We start from the raw sequence: 21,879 nt of genomic DNA, 5'->3' as shown, positions 1-21,879 counted from the left end.
ATCGCTGTAAATTTGTTATTTTCGATTTTAACAAAACATAGCACAAGCTAAAGGGAAACTGGTACACTTTATTCATTTCCTTAGCGATATTTGAGCTATTTATATTTTTATCATAATTCGTGCAACCAATGTCTTAACGCGGTTGTCAGTTCCGACAAACAGGTGGCATTGGGCGGAGTAAACACCATCAAAGGCCAGCAAATAGCTATATATATAGCGTATCCAGTGGTATTTCGGTTGAGGTGTGCGAGGCCTTTCTTGGGCATACATATATATTTATTATAGATATAAGCAGAGTGGACAGTACTCATTAATTATATCAACTCGGGACCTTACGAAATTGAATTTCTTAGACCTACATGGAGTAAGTTCAAGAATATACATTTTTTTATATAACACATGTGCTTGTAAATTAGAACAGTTTGCATAATGACTGTCTCGAACTCCCAACCTACAGTTTGGAAGTCTTTGATGTTTACCATTTCACTATTAGTGACAATATATTCATTGCGTCTTGATTCTGTAAGCAGGTAAATTTTGACTTATAAATCTTTGTCCTAGCACAGTAGATTGCTCTGATATTATGAAAACACATAATATCAAATGGTTACACGTTAAATTAGATAACGAAGTATCTTATTATATCAGCACTGAATAAGAACAGTGCGCTGGACGGTCTATTGTGTTCTTATAATCAACAAACTCTCAAATTACAATACAATGCACTGGCCATTCCATAATAAATTACCCTTGATTGATCCATATTCTGTTTTTTAGTCATAAAATCATTAGCCAAGTGGATAAAATGTGATACAAGCATCCATTTTACTGCTTTACAAATTAATATCAAATAATGACCTATGAATACCATTTACAAAATGCGTCGCGAACATTTAAAGAAAATAAGATAATAGTTTCTAGCTTTTATCAAATCGCTTGAAATTAATCTATAAAGTATACAGTAAGCATGCAAAATCGCAACTAGCAGACGATTTTTGTAGGCTCACGGAAATTTACAAGTGTTATTGTATCGGACCGTAAATAAATCACTGATATAAAGTGTGGTATGTTTACATTTATAAAAGCTGCCCGAGGTCTGGGAGTAGTGTTTTGTTATTGGTACCAGCTACAATGCAAATCTCCTATAACCTTTTTCACTATTGTCAAAAAGTTCATTTTAGGTCGATTTTAATAAAATTAAAAATTCTAAAACAAAACATTTTAATTACTTTTCCAATCGCAAATTTATATATAAAACGCGAAAATCGTCATTCCTTATCTTGGGATCCCACCTAGACCATTTTCGATTTGAAACAGGAAGTAATGGAGGCACAGGTAAGCTACTTGAGAGGACCTTTAATTCCCTTTTTTTAAATGAGACTTCGATTAATCCTACAAAATACATGTTTGTAACAGGATACTTAGTTATTTTATTGTGTCAATACCATTCGATACATGATAAGTTATGATCAATCGAAGTCTTCATTGCTGTCGAGAATGGACAAGCATCTCGACTGAAATATGCACACTAGTATGAAATCCAGAAAAAAACACATACTTTATGCCATTATGTTTATAGAAAAAAACTATAAATAAAGCAATAAACTGATGACATTCATAATAAAACGGTACTGAAAGTTACAAAGGTACAACTTTCGTTTTTAAGTTACTGATATTTCAAATTTATATACCTTACATTATGTTTATATCATTTCAACTGTTTCTAGACAATTCATAATTAATTTCAAACTATCATTTGAATACGTTCTGTAATGACAAAAAATCAGTGGTACTCGGACGGAGCTAGCTAATAAGAATAGTAAAACGTGGAAATCTTCAGACGAAGAATTTTACTGAACAATTAACTAGTTTCAATTATTGAAATAAGTTATAGTGGAATTCAACAATGTTATTCTATAAAGGTTGAAGCGATAAGTTCGAACCTGAAGCAGATAGAGACGACCAGCAAATTAGTGCTGAAGGGACTCAACCAGCTCCGAGACTCCAGCCATGAATGCAACTGGTACGTTCAGCTGATTGCCGCTAAACTATTCTTTTTCAAATAATTTCGTGTAATAAATATACATATTAAGCATATTGTCTTGGGATGTATGGTCCTACTTGAAATAATGAAATCGATAATTTATTGTTTCAGCAAAGAAGAACTACAAGAAACGCAGACTGGTAATGTTATTGTTTATTTTTACTCAGTGTTAATATATTAAATGTATTTAAAGTGAATATTTACAATTATTTTTTACTTATTTACTTTATTGGGGTTGAGACCAAATGGTTATTATAACAGTGTGTGTTCCAAAGAAAATTTATAAGCATTATAACCACTTGTTTTCAAATAAAATATTTTAATCACCAGAAATCAGAGCTGTTTCAACACGAGTAGACGAACTCCAGAGTCACCGTACCAGTCTCGTGGACACTCAGAATGACATTCAAACTCAGATCAACGAGATGAGAGCTCGGATGGAGGAGATGCAGCAAACACTGCTAGCCGTACAGACGGACGATTTAAAACTGCAGAAGAAGTCAGAACAGACAGACGATGGAGCGGACACTCTATCGGAAAAGCATGTTGCAAGCGCCTTCACAGACGCTGCGGAACATTCGGAGCCGTTACACATTGTGAGTGTAACATCCGAAAAAAGCCCTAAAACAGAACTAAATGTAAAGACAGTGAAAACAAACACTACACATAACACTGACTCTGTAACGGCAGTGGCCTCAGTCGATAAAACGTCGGGAACTACTTCGAGGAAAGAAACAAAGGCAGCTGAAAACCCTGTTTCAAAACACATACACACACAATCTGCTAAACTAAGGTAGGAATGAGGGCCATTAAAATGTGTTGTCTTGCTTTATAACCAAAATTTAATTTTCCAAATTAAAAAAAAATAGAATCAAACAATTTCTGTGATATGTGCATTACCTCCATTAAATATGATGTGTAAAATGTCTGCGCACTTTTTGGCCATCGTAAACTAGAAATATGGAATTTTATGTCAAAAGCCGGGTACAAATATTCTTATCAAAATAGGTAGGCGTACCATTTTCGGTCTTATTGGATGTGTATGTTTTCCATAGTGCTAGCGACAAAATGGTCAGTCGCCCAAATTTTCAATCGAAGCCCGCCCCTTCAGAAAAGGAGACGGCTGAAAGCAAGTACATGACCGAGGGAACAAAGAAGGACGAGGGAGCCGAAGGATTGCAAGGTTAACTTTTTATTGGCAATTCGTCTTTAGAATTTCACGAACACAATTAAATGGTAGTAATTCTGATCACGTATAGTCGAACTCTGTTGGATCAAATTCCTCTTTGGCTCGATTTTGATTTAAAGGACCTATTTCGATATACTGAAGGTAATTTTCCCGCCTGGCACGATTTTTCAGAAGCTCGTGGCAATTTCACCGGTCCCTGGGAGTTCGAGCCAACGGGGTTCGACTGTACATGTAGAAACTGTTTTTCGTAAATCGTATTCAGTGGTCTCGTGTGTTCTTCTAGTAGTATTTATTATGGAAAGCAATATCTCGCAAATACTGACAGACATGGTTCAGTTACGTCCGTATTTTTGGTGTAACGCCTGATTGTAAGCGATAATCTGTGACATTAGACCTCAGTTATTTAGAGAAGATCCACCTTGCTTTTTACCAAGGCGGAGCCCGGGATTTGAATCTAGGGCACATAGTCTCCACTCGTTAAGCTTAACGGGACTCAATAAGTGAGTGTTATTTTAGTATTTTGGTGGAAGACTTTACACAATAGTATTATAGTAGTTGCTACGTATTACAATATCTTTCAAATATTACCAAGTAATGCGAAATTATTTGGTTTTCCATTGAATATTTCCATACTTTATCTATTTCTTGTTATCAACAAAACGGGAAGTTATGACAAACCCAAACAACAAGTGGCCTGGATAGGTATAACTATAGCTGCACGAATTGATCTATGAAGCTGACTCGTGTGTTTTCAGTGCAAGTGGTCCACTAGAAGAGCCGTGTTGCAGACAAGAATTTGAACGAAGTAAGTGCATGTCCATGGCCGTATCTTAATGACTGACATATGTTTCAGTGGAGGTGGTCCGCCAGACGCGGAAGGAGTTCATGCTCTTAGGAGAGGCGGGCTGGAGGTCCATAGCACAGACAGCATTGGATGAAAGTAATTTATTGTGGGAGAGTTGTAGGATTATCTTTCACGCAGATCACATTTTTGAAACACTTCTGAATAATAAGATCATATATTCTTCATATTTTTTTCGAAATATGACAGATGTGTTTTTTTAAAGGGGGGTTAACAAGAAAATAACACCGTTCACAGGTACTATACATGCTTTACAGTAGTCACTTTAGTGTTACAACGAATTTCATATCTTATAGATATTTTATAATAATTATGGTGGCTGGTCCATTTTGATCACGGGACCCTTCAAGTGATACTAACTAAATACTCGTTTAGCGTTTTCACGCGACGTCAATACGATTTTGATAAAGAGTTTCTTCTATGAAAGCCTTGTAAAGAGGATACACATTCTAGGACAGTTGGCCTTCAACCGTAACGTTGAAATATGTTTTTGTAACATTAATAGTGAAATCTAAAGAGTGCTCCTTATGTCACATCAAAAACCGCCACTGATTACACTGAATTGCACAGGAAAAAGAGTTAAATGAAACATGTGATCGCACTACAGAGCCTGCTGTTGATAGTGAAGAAGTATGTCATCAATGTTCTGTAAAGTGCATTACTAATCTCCACACTATACACTGACACTCGAAACTACCTACATTGTTTGCAATATGAAAACAGATGCAATATTTAATATATAAATCTTCATTAATGTTAAAAAAAAAACAGACATGTAAGCAAGTGGTTTACGGCGTTATTTAAACTTTCAGCGACCCAGAAGATGAAGGATCTGGAGGGTGTGAACGCTGTCATCTGCCTCGACATATCTGAGAGTATGGCCACTTGTAACGCCTGGGTGCAGGCACGGACATTCGTCTGCAACTACCTAACAGGTGCGGAACGGTTTTTCTGCGAAACTCTTCCTATAAAACAAGTAAAAAAAACAATAAATATATATTTAATTACAGTCATACATACTCAAAAGTTATAATATATATATAATGAAACATATAACTGCATGATCCACGCAGAAGTGTTCCGTAAGGTAAGGCGAAGAGCTGTATAAATTCTCAGAATTTAATTATCTTTGTCAATCCTCAGGTCTGGAAGAGTGCAGACGGGAGTACGCGTCACGTGGACTAGAGGTTCAGAACGTTGCCCTGGTAACCTTCGGTCACGAGACCAAGATCCAGGCACTCCTGACTAGCGACTACAACAACGCCAGAAATATCCTTGGTACTCGCGATGTTTTTGTATAGTTCACGACGAGGAAAAGTGAATATTTGTGATTATTTCACTTCTACTAGTACCCGCAATATGCTCATATTAGTCACTGTGTTTAACAAATATTGTCCACACAATGCAAGCAAAAGGTACCAAGTGGCCCACCATTTTGCTGCCAACGACCGAATGACAAAGTTCAGCTGTAATCTATCAGCTGGTCATACTAGAGCTATTCATACATTTATTTCTCATTCTTTCTACTATAAAAGGAATTAAAATGAGCGGTCATACATATTTTGTCTTAAATTCGTTCCGGTACTACATGTTTGCAAGGCCTGCAACGCGGGAAATAGCACTGCTTTGTCAGTTCTTGTATTCGGCTCATCATCTGTTATTTTTACATGCAAATGGAATGTTATTAAAAAGAATCGCTCACCCTTTATCAAATCATACACCATTTTATTCAATGAGTTCAAGATATCTGTTAGTAAGCCAGCCTTTGGCGAGAAGCGACAACGGCACGTGAGGAGCTTTAACTTACAAGAACAGCTATAATGCAGCTATAGTTATACCTATCCAGCTGTAGCTATATTTGATAAGTCACTGTCATATTGTATCATTTCAGCAACTTGGTACGCCATATAACATGACGCACCGTAACTATTCCACCGTTTATTTATCATGGCCCGTGTTAGCCTCTGCTATTTACTTTAGACCAAAACTGAGGGCTCTCAAATAATATTCTCTTAATGTTTTCAAGTCCAAAGTCTGGACCTGACACCCATTAGCTGAGTTAATAATTTTAAAAGTTATGCAATATTTAAACTTGGTGTCTGAACGTAAAGCAATCATGCAAAAAAGTTAATCAGAGGTCAAAGCCCCGGGTTTCTCGGTCCCGGACTAACCTCCAGCAAAACTTAAGGGAAGATAATTTTGCATGGTATCGTTTTAGACCAGATACGATTAACTATATGTTGGAATTGTTTCAGGCGGCGGACCGAGATACGGGAGATGTTTCGCCATACCGCTGGTGTTGTGTGTATTAATTAACATAAGTGAATACGGGCCCAGTACATCATTTGACTTATTAGCCATTTGTTTTCGTCCTTAGAAAATCTGAAACTTGGCGGACCCAGCCCTCTGTTTGGTGGACTTGTGTATGCCATGGCAGCAGCATGGTCACCTAGACGTAAGAATAACAACTGATGACAAAAAAGAGTTATATGAAAATGTCATGTCTTTTAGCGCTTTAAACTGATCAGAATTAATCTAAAACATTCAACCTGATATAATATATAATAATTTATGAAACTTCTCAAAACACTTTACGCCAGAAGAATTGTATTTATCTGATTCTGTATACATTCTATATTATTTCAAACCTCATCTCATGAGTCCGGTTTTTAAATTTTGTAAGCTCAGCATATTAAGGAAAGGTTTTCCATATGTTGTTTATCTTGAAATTATATTGTATACCAAAATATGGTATTTTTACATGAAGCAATTAAGGACAAAGTTTGTGTTCTCAATTGTAGAACAACAGAAGGTGATAAACGGTGTCATGGTGAACACGAAAATTATTCTTGTGACGGATGGGCGGCTGTCGGAGCTGTCGCTCACCGCCGGCCCGGACATGGCCGACAACGACATGGATGCGGTAGGTAGTTGTAGAGGGTTTATGTTTAGTGCATTATCTCCTATATAACTAAAAGTCCCATACCTGGAATGGTATTGAGCTGCTGCCGTAGGCATGTTAAGGTCTACGTTGGTTCACATGTAGTCCAAGTTTGTTGCGATGAGATTAAGGAAGAAACTGTATGGTTAAATGTCATTGTTTATTAGAAGATGTTCTGAACGATATGTTTGTTGAAGCTTATAATGCCTAGAATATATACACCTGTTTCAGACGAGGACAGCAATTCTGAATTTGATGCAGACGTTCAGCCTGAGGGACAATGACATGTTCTTTATTCCCGTGGGAGACTGTGACAGGGTATGTCGTTGAAGATGCAATATAAAACAAAATGACAACTGTCACAGCCTATTTCAACTCATTTACATAGTAATTACCTTACTAATGACAAACGAATGTATTTAGAAAAAGAATTATGGTCAAAATCGTGTTTCAAATAAAAGTACTTCTGAAGCCAGCATTATTTCCCCGAAAATTAACAGATATTTACTTAATTTTGAATATCATTTAAATATGGTATAAACAAATAAAGAGTAGAAACATTAATTCTAGTCATATTATGATCTTTTTTCATGGTTTTTATTTCTTAATATTTCTATAACCAAAGTTGTGTGCGCAATCTTAATTGTGTCAATTATTGAAAACAGATAAGAATAGTTCAACTTAGTTCATGAGAAAATCCGATTCCCACAGAGTAAAAGCATACAAGATTTTGTTTCAGACTAGGATGTTAACATGTTAAGTGGCGAAGTTAATAAGTTACTATGTAATTCCTGAAGTATTTTATTGCCAAGGCATAACAAAACTGGAGTATTATGATGTTTAGTTGTTTAAAGTACAACTATGAGTAAAACAAACTCGCTATGTCCGGCTTTTAACATGTATATACTCATATACTGATTTCTTTCTCCTAAATATTTCCTTCTTGTAGGAGTTTATCGAGCTGATGAGCACTGTGGCTGAGGGAAAGGTAAAGGACGTCAAGTATGGTCGACGTCTCGCCCGACGTCTCCACCTCACTGTGAGTGTTCACAGCTGAAGTAGGTTTTTGAAATAGTATACATGTTAAAAGGTTGATCATGCTTTGACTATTTTTTTTGTGTATTATGGTGGATAGTATTACTTCCATATTGTCATAAAAAGTTCACTTGGGGAAATGTCACGAACGTCACGTACGATCGACGACTCGTGTGGCTGTCATTTCTAAATATTTCCATCCCTCCTTGATTTTAACGCTAAAAATTGAAATCATTTTGCATGAACCGGTCGACCTTTAGTGATCCTTTGTAGGCGGAGTTTGGGAAGAAAGCAACGCTCTGATTGGGCGCTGGTAAATCACCGCGCGTAGTGATCTTACTACGATCTACATTATTGCTAAACATAGCAGGGCATATGTTCTGTTGAATGCCGGCTTGTTTAAATGTTTCTTTTGAACTTTTACGATGAATTTAAATGAAAGACATTATTTTCTAGAAATATCATTTGAGCAATTCTTCGCGGTTTTTACTACATTTCGTCTGCATCAACTGTCAAAACAAACATGGCTGATGATTCTGAGTTCGGCGATTTCTTTCTAGGACAAATGTATTACAAATAATTACCTTGAACTGAAAGTAATCTATTGAATCTCCATGGCCACATTTTTTATGCCCACTCAATGGGCCATGCATATGTAAAACAGGAGTTAAAATGTATCGATAGGTTTCTTGATTGAAATAAATATTTTACACCAAAAATCATTATTACCACCAAATATTTTACAGAAACTACCAAATGATCAAAAAAAAAATCTTTGATTATTTATTTCTTTCTGCAAATAACTTATGGACTATTTATTTTGCGGTTGATAAAAAGAACGCCCAGCTAAAACACCAAGGGCGACAAGTGCTCTTACCAGTAACATTTGCTCTACACGTTTTTTCCCCTTTGTTTTAATTAATGAGTTGTTCTCAAACACTAAAATGTCGAAAAAATAACGAAATAAAAAGGGAAAATAAAAATATAAGTATTGATTCTTATTTTTGTGAGCACAAAAATAAAAATCATTCATTTAATGATATACCTTTAATTAAATATGGATAGTTTAATGGGAATTGGGGTCGCGCGCCGGGGTATGATCCCCGCTGATTCTGCTTTTTTAAAGGCTAAGTAAAATATTAATACTAAATTGTAGCCTTTCGGGGAAATAGGTTGCCAAGGAATTCTACAGAAGTACAATATAATAACCTGTTTTGTATAAATGTTGTAAACTTTTTTTCTTTATTTTATTTGTCAAAAAACACACACACAGAAAAATACCAAACCTTCAGACATTGCGGTAAATTGCGTAGTAACGCAAATTTTGCCCGATTGTTAAATTAGCACATGTGACAACATCTCGTCGTATAAATAAATAAAAGAAATTTCAAGATACTAACTTAAATTTGACACTCATCCGTTGATGTTTTTTCAAAAGGCACTTATGCGCTTCATGACTTGTTTCATTCGTAACAACTCGGCCATCTCCGGCAAGCTTCGAGATAGACCTCGTAAATAGTAGTAAGGATATACGAAAGTGCGATGCGGCTGCCGGCGATTAACACCGTTTCAATTCGCGTAAAGAAGGCCCATTGTAACAACAAGGAAATGGATTGTGTTAAATTAAATGTGCTTGTTTAAGAGAAAATATTTATTGTAACCTCAAAGAATGTTCGTTTTATGAATATTTAGATGTTTCCTTATAGCTGAAGCACTCTATTTCCTCTAGAAAAATCGTGAGCACACAGAAAATGTACTTGACAGTCATTGAAATGATCATACGGTTCATGGCATGCATGAATCATTACATCGGATTAAATGCATGCATGGACTAAATGTCAACATTTTCTCAACAGTTATAGGAGTAGCCTATGAAATGTAAGTTTTAATTCATACTTTGCCGTGTTATTTTTCACACCATGCCTTGCCATTAAAACAACGTACATTACTATTCTGTAAAATCATTGATTGCATTGTGCAGAGTTTTGTGGGTTGTGGTAGGATGGGTGTGAGCTTGGCACCCAGTCAGCTTTACCAGCTGAAATCTATGCATGCCTTTACTTCAGTTTGGGTTTGGGCTGCAGATTTTTTTTGTGTAAACAGTTCTGTGGTGTTGGGGTGGGGCGGTGACTATCCACGCAGTAAGCTCAATTGTTAGAGTACCAGTACAACGTTCATGTGGATATGCACCAGACAATTTCTGCCAAATGCCCCTGCACCCCAGGGACTCTAGGTAAGGTCCATTCCCCTCTATATTTTAAGCGAAGATAAAACCACCGCATTCACCCAGCACTGCAGGGCCACCTGATAGGTAAAACACGGCCCATTTCCCCAGGTTAACCCCAGTATTCCCCTAAACCTGGGGGGGGGGGGGGGTACAATTGACTGGTGCACTAAGTTGACAGTACTTGACTTAAAATTGTATTTGTTCAAGGCAGATCATGCTTCACTTTACCTCCTAGGCTGTGTATAAAACCCAATCATTAGAAGTTTCCTTACACATTATCTTTGTCTTAATCTATAATTATTAGTCTCAATATCCTTGAGTAAATTGTCATTTTTTTATTAAAAACAACAACACCAAAAGAGTAACTGATAAGATACTCAACCGATTTTTTTTTTGTAAATAAAAGCCATAAACAAATAATTAGCCAGGTTACTAAGCTTTTCAGCAATGTATACCAGACTTTTTTCAATAATACTTAATCTATTTTGAATAATTAGCCTTTAGATCACTCTTCACCAAATGACTCTTTTATGTCCAACTCCATAAAATGCAAACAAGAATAATTACAGTTTGGATCAACATGTCTCTTTATTTTATTTTTAATATTAGTCAAGTAATAACAGAGCCATCTGTATGCAATCCAATGTAAAACTAATGATAAATTAGGTTTTGCTCCCATTTTTACTTTCATTTCTGTGCCAAGCCCTTTTAAGTGCATTGAGTCTTTTGGGAGACTTCACAATATTTCTGGCGTTTAATCCCCATAATTATATGGCTTTAAGTTGCCATACAAATTTAAGTCTTCATTACAAAAAATACTGTATGTCTCCACTTTAACCATAAACACACAAAGAGAGGACTATTTTAAGCATTACCATGTGTCAGAATTAAAGATCTTTCTTTGCATTTTATTTGTCTAAATGTATTACCGGTCTCTTTAGCAATATCCTTGTGCCTCTTTGAGTACTTGGCTTGACAGTTTGGTTTTTAATACATTGTTTTGAATGTTTTATTTGTACACAACAATGATGATGATGATGATGATGATGATGACACTATGCTATGCCAAAACCTTAACAACACATTTTCTTCAAACAAAAAAGGACAGTCATTCAGAATAACTTTTATTACATCATTTGAGAAAATAAACTCAAACAATCAACGAAATAAACATGCATCTGTAAAATCACAAGTCATGTTATGTATTCATTAAATTTAACTTAATAAAGAAAATAAATATTGGTTGCAGTAAGCAATGTGCATCACTTCTAATAAACATTCCAACAGACTGAAAAATAAATCAACACAAATGGAAAAACTGTTTGCAAGTCAGCTAGTATCTTATTTTATGCCTTATCAGATTGCTATGCAAGCTGGAAGCTTACAAAATCACTCTTAAGTCTGTTGCCTAAGTAGAAACAAGTATGGACATCCTTTTCCTGAGGTCAAGAGAAAGTATCTTGGAGGTCTTGAACTCACAACCTTGAATTTGAGGCTTATCCTCTAGACCACTTTCACCTTTTCACATTTTAAAGAGCCCAGTTTACAATATGGCATTTGCAAGGATGTGCCCTATTAACGGATTTTCTTTTGTTTTAAAAATTGAACTGAGCAAAATAGTTCTCCTTTATTTGGTCTGCCGATGCTATCTGTTTTTGTAGTTATCTTCCCTCCATAATATAGGAAAACCACTTTAAGCGTAGATAAATCCTTTACCATATTACCCTTTTAAAATATATGTTCGGATTTATTTAATAATCACGGACCAACAGATGACTTTTATCTTCAACTTCACATCAGTATGTGTAAGTCATCAAATATTTGAGATGACAAGATGTTCCACTGAACGCTTCGTTTCCATCTTGCACTCATTTTTCCAAGGTAGGCGTTGCAGTTGTGTTAGATAATTTCCATGCATTGCAGGTCAATCCTCATACAATGGCATTTTTGATTACATTCGGATTCCAGTGCCTGAAATAGAAAACAGAAAATACAACAGTAATAGGAATTATATTTTCAGATCAATTGTTTTAAAAGTCTGTACAACAACAGAAAAGTATTCACAAAACATTAAGTGCAACACCAATTTAAAGCTGCATCCTCACAGTTTTACTGTTCTGACACCTTTTTTATTTTTGTCTTTAAACGAGCCAATTGGCAATTATTGTGCAAATGTATGGAAACCAGGGATATTAGATTGCTGACATAATATCAGATCACAGTCTTTCATAATTATACAAGTTTGAAAATTTGGTAAAAAATCCTTCAACGAGTCATATAAGGTCACACATAATAGAATATATTTCAATTGTTTGGAAAATATTTGTTTGCTATTCCTTTAAGCCATATAATTAATTATATGTGTAAATTTAATTTAATTACTCCTTTGGGCTTTTGAAGAATGACCAAGAAGAACTGTCAATCTGTGAGAGAGCAGCTTTTAGCTCTGGACTACTAGTAAATTAAAAAATATGAAATGAAATTGTTATCATGTTTAACTTCATCTACAATGTTGATATTTTAATACTGTCAATCCTTGTTGGTTAATTGTACAAACATGCAGGAACTTTTTGGCTTAAACCAATAGGATACTTGACTGTTAAATTATTGTCCGAATTTCGAAAATAGCACAACCATTACCTCATTTGCGTTTTTCCATTAGAACAAGCCGGGAATCAGAGTCAGCTGCACCCCTGGTACCATACTCTTATCTGAAATTGACAATAAGATTAAAATTTAAATGTCTGCATTTCATTGGCACAGTAAAAATGTCAGCATTTTTCAATGTTTCTGCATCACCACCACTGGTGGATATCATAGAATTTAGTCTTGAAAGAAATGTGTGCTGGTTTATGCGTTCAAACTCATTTTGTTAAACCAATAGAATGAAGATCTAATTTATTTAGAGAACTATATTAGTGAACAGGGCCGAGGCATTCAATTGTGCCATTACATGAAGTTGTTCGATACCAACACTCACGGACATATAAACAATACATCCTTGGTTAAAAGAATGTAAATTTTAATTATAAAAAAATTAAAGTTAATGATATGAAATGTATGAGATAAATACACTGAGAAAGAAAGTCTAACCTATTATCGATCTAAGTCAGATTCAGACTTATTTGTTATTAAAAAAATCAAATAGAGCATTTGTTTTCTTAATTTTTGCCACTGATCACTGGAGCTTCAATATTGTTATTTACTATATTAGAATATGTCAAATGAAAGAAGACTTTACCCCACCCACTAAGAATTAATGCCATTTCCAATTAGTTTCTCATTAGGGCTCTTTTAAAACTATTTTTTATATTTTATTAAAATACAATAAGTATAAAAATAACACTTACCCACGAATAAGTGGTAAAAGTTCGCTCCTCATTCTGTCTTTGGACTAACATATCTCTGGTTATTTGAACATCTTCTTGGTCGGCCATGATGGACTATTTTCTTACGACCCGTATTATATCCGAGGCCATATCTTGATACTAGCCGAGGAGTTCCGATTGGACTTGTTTTACAACTCTCAGATATAAATGAATTCAAAATAATATATTCTGCCATGTCAGCACCTAACGCACCTGGATCCGCTTGGTCTGACCGCAGGGCTGTTTTCGGGGCTGCAGTCACGAGACCCTTCTCTCTCCGAGGAAGACAAGGTACTTTCTACCCAAATGAGTAAGAATTTGCACCCACCTCTGTTAAACGAATGACATATTTCATCTGCTGTTGCTTATTTATACATACTGGAATGAATGTTTTAAATGCCAACACGCTTGCATGCAAAACTGGGCGTCATGACAATAAGAAATACTTTTACTAACAGGAGGACATGAAGGAGATACAAGAAGACGCAAAACGTCATTTCATGAAGGTCATCAGCTCCGGGGTCGGGTCTGGGTCGGAGGACATGTATAGGGACACGAACAGCAAAACACGTCCGGCGGTGGGAACGCGTGTGCGTCGGGGACCAGACTGGCATTGGAAACAACAGGACAGCGATGGACCGGGAACCGTAATAGGACATTCTGCTGATGGTAAATTATCAATTGGATAAACTTCACAAACTTTTTTGAGTTAATAGTAAAATATAAGGTATGCATAATGTAAACATATAAGTACATGTCAGTACACACTCCAGCAGTCAGTGGAGTCGGCTTTATGTGAGCAACGATAATCATTCACCCCTCGCACCCCTACCCCTTTCTTTCATCCTTAATAAAATGAAGGGTTTAATTGCTTGACCTACGACTTCTGTACTCAGATATATCGTCGGAATGTTTGTCATTATAATACTTTATAGTATAATATATTAAATAGAAAGATAATATTTGACAATTTAGCACTTGCTTACCTGCCAATTGGTCTTTATAACTTGAGTTGGAACTAGTGTACTCATCAAGCCAGAATCTTTTAACGTGTTTTCAAACAGACGTGCACGTATGGGTTGAGTGGGACGCGGATGAACACACGAATGCTTATCGTTACGGAAATGGAGATTACGACCTACTTATTGTGGATGAGCCTCGCGTCCCTCCGCCTGGGAAGAAGGTCGCGGTCGGCTGCCTCGTCAAACCTGGTAGTTTGTTTTCTTTCCAGCAGTACCTGTTTAATGTCCTTTGTTTTAGATCACTATTTTTACATAGTGAAACCTGGTTATTAGAATGACGAACGTCGTTGTTCGGGCGGGCGGCCGGGCGCCGTAAAACTCACCTATGAAACTGAATATTTTCAGTATGGGTTGACATATCCTGACCAAACTTGGTCTATTGAAAGAGTTTTTGGATTCCTTACATGGGATTGCGATTGGGGTCCCTAGAGTCAACGACACTGTTTCTAAAAATAGAAAAACGGTTTAAACTAAATAACATTATTTAGGGTTGATATATCTTGACCCAACTTGGTATAAAGGAAGAGTTTATAGTAACTAAAAATAGAAGAATGGTTGAAACTAAATAACTTTAGTGATGGTTCACATATCTTTGCCAAACGTGGTATATAGGAAGAGTTTATGGAGACCTTTCATGGGATTGTGAATAGGGCTTCTAGGGTCAAGGTCACTGTTACTAAAAATAGAAGAATAGTTGAAGCTGAATAACTTTAGGCAGGGTTCACATATCTTGATAAAGTTGCACGCGCTTTTTTGTGAAATGTACAAAAGCGCGTTTTCTACGTCAATTTTTCCACAAATTTATAATGTGAGATATGCATGAACAAATATCAATTATGTTTTTCCGGTCCGGATCGAAAAATCCGTCCAGAGGGCATTTGGCAAGCCTAACGCGCTGGTCCTCGGGTCGGATTTTTTATCCGCACCAGACACACATGATAGATACTTATAGTTCTATGGTAAAATTAATAGCACCAGCATAACACTGAATAATAAACATAGCAACGTTTGTTTTAATTCCAAAAGCGTGAACTTTTTATATCACTTCAAGCGCAAAACATACTCGATAGCGCCACCACTACTCGACAGCACCGCCACTAGGGCAACAGCGCCACCACTTTTATAAATATGTATATATTTCATTTTTAAAAAGAACTTATTACATTTGTTGTGTTCCGGCACAGGTACTACACACAGCAGTTATATTTGCGTGCGTCAGAATATGTTTACAGGGTGTGTTAGCACCGAAGTGTACTTGCTATGCAATCAGATCTCAAAATATGTCCGATTCAGGAGAAAAGCTCCTGACACCACAGTTTGGACAATATTGAAACAAAATAGTAGCCAGCCTGCAGTAGAAGTGTTTTTACACGGTACCACATTCTCCGATTTTCGATATATGCCCGTTAAATGAAATTATCAAATAAAAAATAAATCATACTCACGTCTGTTCATGTAAACATAGGGCACACCTCCACCACGGAAGTGTCGACAGCTCTTTTTCTTTGCAACACCGTAAAGTGGTGGAGCTGGCGTTTAGAGACCGTGATACATGTACCCTATTATTCTAGGCAAAGACGGGAGTTCAACTGGCAAGAAAATGAGGGACAGCGGCGTTGTTGTCAAAATGAGTCCACCTACGGCACTGGTAAAAGAGACAATACAGAAACATTTTTACTATAACCCATTTTGTGTTATTTTACAAAAGAAATATAATGCAATGTATTACTTAATTTTTGAGTCCCAAAATAAGTTAAGAGATAAATACATGTGTAACACAATTATGATCCATGTGCAGGTTCGATGGGATGATGGTAAGAGAGGGGAGTACAGCTACGGCGAGGGCGGGAAATACGAAATTGAATTCTGGTAAGTCTCGGCCCGTCAAGTGTGTAAAATATCCCACATCTTTCACACGCTTTCCGCGCTTTGACTTGAATCTATAACGCATGTACAATAGTTTTGCCAACTGGTTTAATCAGCAGTTCAACGTATTTATAAACAGCTTCAAATGTGAATAATAAAACTGAGGGGCGAGCTACCTCAGTGTGTGTGTTATCATAATTTATCTAGTTCTTCATATTTCACTCTTTATCCACTTAAACCTGAAACAATAGGAGTGCTATTATAATAATGAAATATATAATTATTTCCATGTCTATTTTCAGCAAAAGCGGCAGAAGCACGTCAATGGGATACAGGCTGGAATCGACCCCTGAAGCCAGTGGGCAGACGACGAACTTTTCCGTCGGTGGGGACCAAGAAAACGCGACCACAACGCCGTGGAAAAATAAGAACAAAAACAAAAATGCCAATGTGAACAAATAGGCACAACTCAGTCGTCTTGGAGGTTTTGTTCTGTTATGTACTTACTTAGTCCATACATTTTGACAGTTTATGAAAAGGATGAAAATGAGCAGGCAGTCGACAATGCACAGAAAATAACATTCGCCAAACAGTATTTATTGTCTTGGTGCGATCGTAGTCACACAGTTTAATTCACATAAATATTATTGTTATATATGACACTAAGAAAATTACAACTAACAACTGAAATCACTAAGCCCCTACATTTTTGGTGCATACCTATTGTTCTATTCACAAGGCGAAAAAGCTCCGAGGGGCGGGGCGGTAATGAGAAAATGCGCCAAGTAGCAGGGCAAAAATGCCACTTTGCGTATGTTTTCTGAGATACATTGTTATCCTAATATATAGATTTTCCGTATATTTCAAAAGGTATATTTTAAGTGTTTTTTATGTACATAAACTATGTGTGATACGTTTTTTCTGCCTCGCATCCATATTAATTATTCCCTATACTGATTTTTGTGTACACTTATAAATGGGATTTTGTTACATAAGGTCACTTGAAAATATCTTTGTTTTCGGATCGCCTTCAGGCTAGTGTTGTCAACATGAGGTTTTCATTTAAAAACAGTGCAAAATAAAGTATTTCAAATTATGATAAAGCGTTCCATAAGGGCGTTTGATGCACATCGTAATCTGAAATAATTAGAGTTACAATATATTGTATAATACTGAACATTTTCCGAGGTGTGCTTTCTTTGAAAATATACGTCTTCTGCACATTAGAGCATGTGCAGAACATTTGTTTTTGTCCTTTGTCGTTCCTAGGATATATTCTAGGCCCAATGTTATTTTTAATTTATGTAAATGATATGTCTGCTGTGGCAAAAAAATAAACTTTTACAATTGATTCTGTTACAATTGTTGCAGGTAGAAATAAGTCTTTGATTGGGTTGTCAGATGACCTAGAAATAGTGAGTCAATGCTTAATTGATAATAAATTTTCTTTACGCTTGGGAAACAGAGTCTATATTATTTGCCCATATCCTAAATTAAGATCAGATCCAGTTCTAAATATTAATTGTAATGACACTGTTATTGAGAAAACTTCCCCTGTCATCATGCAAGCTTAAAATTTCTTTCAAGGAAACGTGATTACCTTTCCAAAAAGATTTTGGTTATGGCCGTAATTCAGTGTCATTTTGATCATTCCTGCTCTTTCTGGTACCATGGTTTAGCCTATATATGGTACAGATAAACTTAAAATCATGCAGAATAAGTTCATATGGTTTGTGATGAGAGATAAGTGTGATAAGAGTGAGGTTTGTGCATATAAACCGATATAAATCCCCAGTAAATTTACATTTTATTGACCGTTCCAAGGCGGTACCTAACAATCCTTGATAAACATACCTTGTCTTTTATATACTGTTTATGCACTGTTTTGTTTGTGGAGATTTGTGCTGGAATATCTCGGAATATGTTCTTCCATGTGTCTTGTTTGTGATTCTTTGTTTTTGTGTTATATTTCTTTGGTGATTATCATGTGCCAATACACGGGGTTATGTTTAAACTTTTGGCTACTAAGCTTGTTTCGGTAGTTTTTCACATAAATATTGTCCTTAACTTGGAACAAAGGTCACATATTGATATTGAACATTCCTTAAATTTATTTACTGGTTACCAGTTAATATGAGAGTTGAACAAATCATCTTGTGTCATGATTTTAACAAAATGGTTTAGCCCCTGATAACATGGATGAGAACTAACTCCACACAGATTCATTTTATTCTCATAGAACTAGGTTTAGTGAAAATAATTAAATCAGTTTGGGTAAGGTTGCCATAAAAGGACACTTGTAAAGCATTAAGCACTTTTTGGAAAAAGATGAGGTATTCTAAGCATTTAATGTTATAGTTTTCCAGTCATTTTATGAAGTTATAAGTAATTTCTTTATTTCTGTGGTTTATTTTAATGGTTTTCATTTTACATTATAATTACTGTTTCATTCTTATAACAAGAAAAAAATGGCGCATAGCATCAAGTCGGCGCAATAAAATTAGAAGAAAAACGTGCATGTAGATAACCAAAAAATGGTTATTGTTTCAATGATAACATGTTGGGTATACATATGTTCGAAGGACATTAGGATTGATAATATTGGTACAATAGTTTAAAGGGGCTGTACTCCGTATGATAAAATAGCGGGAAAAAAGGAAATTGTCGAAAACTGACATAGACTTGGCATCGATGTGAACAATGCATTGAAACTTACTAACTGAAGTACCACATAGTCTACAATTTATTTAAGTTTAGCAGTTATTTCGTATTTTCCATTAAAAAGATTGCCAGGTAGAATTCATTCCTTATGCATGATTGGCTAGTCGGTGTTATCACGTGATATTACCGAGGTAGGTGTATAGCTAAATTATGTCACCCAATTACAGTAAGCCGTCGTAACTCAGTGGATAAGACGCTGGCCTGCAATTTTGGCGACACGGGTTTGAACCCGGTCTCCGACACAATTTCTTTTTACATTTTGGTACTTTTTTACAATGATGATATCAAAGCGTAACACATTCTATTAGATAATTGTTCTGAGATTCGTTACAGAAAAAAACTTATTTTGGTGCCAATCTGGTGAACAGTCCCTTTAAGCCCGGAATTATAGATACTCAGTTTTTTCCAAGCTAATCCTCCGGTTTGTCTTCACTGTCAATGATGTTTGGCAGATCAATTGAGTTAAAAAGATAGCATTTACTGATCTAAGATAAACCTTTCAAAAACAACAACGATATCTTGACGGTTTGAGGAATCGAACCACGGCCGACGGATTAACAGGGTAAGTCCTTAACCACAAACCCACCTGAGACACACGCAAATCGTAGAATAAATAAATCTACAGTATATTAATTGCACTCAACGATACTGTAGGTACTTCGGATGTCATTGTCATTTAGGTTAACTTAAGTAAAAACAACTTGTCAACAAATTTCAAAAAGGGTTTCAAATAAATTGTAATGTATTAATTTACAAAGGCTCTAGATAGCATAATTCCGAGAACTAGACGATAATTAATGCCGAAATGGAAAGTTTCAAGGCGGCAACGTTTTAAATTTAAACTTTTGTTAAATGCACGTCATGAACACACATATCTTGTTGACACACGATGACATTATTGAAAGTAATGACGAACATATAATGCGCACATGTTAACAGTTTAAAACAACTTATATTTCTGGTATAAAAATTATTCTGAAAAAAGTAAACGTACGCGTATAACTGCAGCCATATTTTTCTACTTTTGATCAGCTGTCTGTGTACAATGCGGCGCCGATTTTTCATTATCGAATGTTCTGGCCCCGATGTCATTTTCAAGTCTTTTTACGTCTTATACTATATTGTACTCGATAATCAGGTTCAACTGTTTATTTGCTCAAATGCTTATATGAAATTTAAATTGTGACAAAACAACTTATATGTACAGTTAAATCGATAAAGATATGCCCCAAAAACATTACCTGCCGGCCCGCTGGGGTGGGGGTGGGGGGTACGGGGCCTCTGTGCCCCCCCCCCGGTTGACCCGACACTGCTCAGTGTTATGTACTTCTGTTAACACATTTTACATTTAATAAGTTATTCTCAATCGAAGTGTCTTATCATGTTGGTGAGAAAGAATACCTAACGCTACTTAAATGAAATTTACATATTTTGATAATAACACGAGATGAATAAAACACATGTGAGAGGCCACTATGTTTTTAAAAATGACAGTTATTTAAATTAGTCAATAAACTTGGGACATTCATAATTTAAACTGTTCTGAAAGCCACCCAAAAGTTTCAATTTGCCGATTTTTTTTATATCTTATATGGTGTTTGTTACATACTTAATCATTGATTTATCATTTCAATACCCACTGAATCGAATAGTAACGACATAAACTGACGGAAAGAGCTAGTTGATAGGCATAGTGAATTGAGGAACTCTTTAGAATATTTTTTCGGAGCTCTATGATGTCGCACAAACTAAACTTGCATAATGCCAAATGCACCTAACGCATTTATAATATCAGTACTAGGTAGATCTTAATAAAAACCGAAAGTCATACAGCAATTACGGTGGCATAGAGGTGACATACGTGTTATTTTTCAAAACGACTTACGACTCTCATTTAAACGACTAAGTTAGCAGGGGCGTAATTAGGGCCAAATTGCAATACTTCCACCAAGGAGTTTTTAAAAACTGTCCAATTTGTGCAACATGGAGTGTGTTCGGCAGGGGTGTCACCTCCTGACGTCGAAACTTTGCGATTAACATGAGTAAAATGGTGCAATTTCTAGGGTATCAGGACACATTAAAGTAAATAAAATAGGCGGAGAACATCTTGAGTAAAGTTTGCTGTACACTAGAATTACAAGAGAAAGACAAACAGTCGGGATTCCAATACACCAATTTCAAACATTGTTCGAAGGGGTAGGCTTTTATGCTTGTTACTCTTTAGATATCCATTGGCTAAGTGGACCTAAACATTAAAAATAAAAGAATCTTTGAAAGGATTTCCTCACTGTAACTCGACAAAAGTTTTCTGCAAATAATATTTTTGTCTGCATTCTTTGACTGCAACAAGTGCTCCTTTTTGATTATTTAAAAGTTCAATCTGAAGTCTTCCATAAGTCTGACATTGACCAATTATATCTTATCAGCAGTAAGACTTTTTGCTGAATACTGATATGCCTCACTGCTTATTTTAACTGAAAAAAACAACAACAAGCAAGATCATTTTAATTTTAATATCAAACCGAAATATGTACATTGACAGCTTACACTTTCATATTTTAATTAATCATGTTTTAAATAAGAACAAATGTACTATACGCTGTT

General features: G+C 35.8%; 1 protein-coding gene across 1 annotated transcript; it reads left to right on the top strand.

The window, feature by feature from the left end:
• The first annotated feature begins 1,238 nt into the window (after positions 1-1,238).
• LOC128227022 (uncharacterized) lies at positions 1,239-17,905 on the top strand. Its single transcript, XM_052937184.1, has 18 exons — positions 1,239-1,335; positions 1,923-2,023; positions 2,156-2,184; positions 2,375-2,837; positions 3,100-3,227; positions 4,087-4,173; positions 4,908-5,030; positions 5,239-5,373; positions 6,473-6,550; positions 6,897-7,018; positions 7,268-7,354; positions 7,986-8,075; positions 13,868-13,957; positions 14,125-14,335; positions 14,731-14,880; positions 16,260-16,336; positions 16,487-16,557; positions 16,857-17,905. Exons 1-18 carry the CDS (start codon positions 1,324-1,326, stop codon positions 17,014-17,016), a joined length of 2,214 nt encoding a protein of 737 aa, XP_052793144.1. The 5' UTR covers positions 1,239-1,323; the 3' UTR covers positions 17,017-17,905.
• The last annotated feature ends 3,974 nt before the right edge of the window (positions 17,906-21,879 follow it).

This window comes from Mya arenaria, chromosome 3 (genome assembly GCF_026914265.1).
Source record: "Mya arenaria isolate MELC-2E11 chromosome 3, ASM2691426v1".
NCBI lineage: Eukaryota > Metazoa > Mollusca > Bivalvia > Myida > Myidae > Mya > Mya arenaria.
Note: the sequence above shows the minus strand (reverse complement) of the source record. Positions and strands in the feature narration are given on the sequence as shown.

Coding starts and splice junctions, on each gene's coding strand:
- LOC128227022 (XM_052937184.1), top strand. Junction 2,024..2,155: donor TCCAGCCATGAATGCAACTG/GTACGTTCAGCT, acceptor TTATTGTTTCAG/CAAAGAAGAACTACAAGAAA. Junction 16,337..16,486: donor TGAGTCCACCTACGGCACTG/GTAAAAGAGACA, acceptor ATCCATGTGCAG/GTTCGATGGGATGATGGTAA.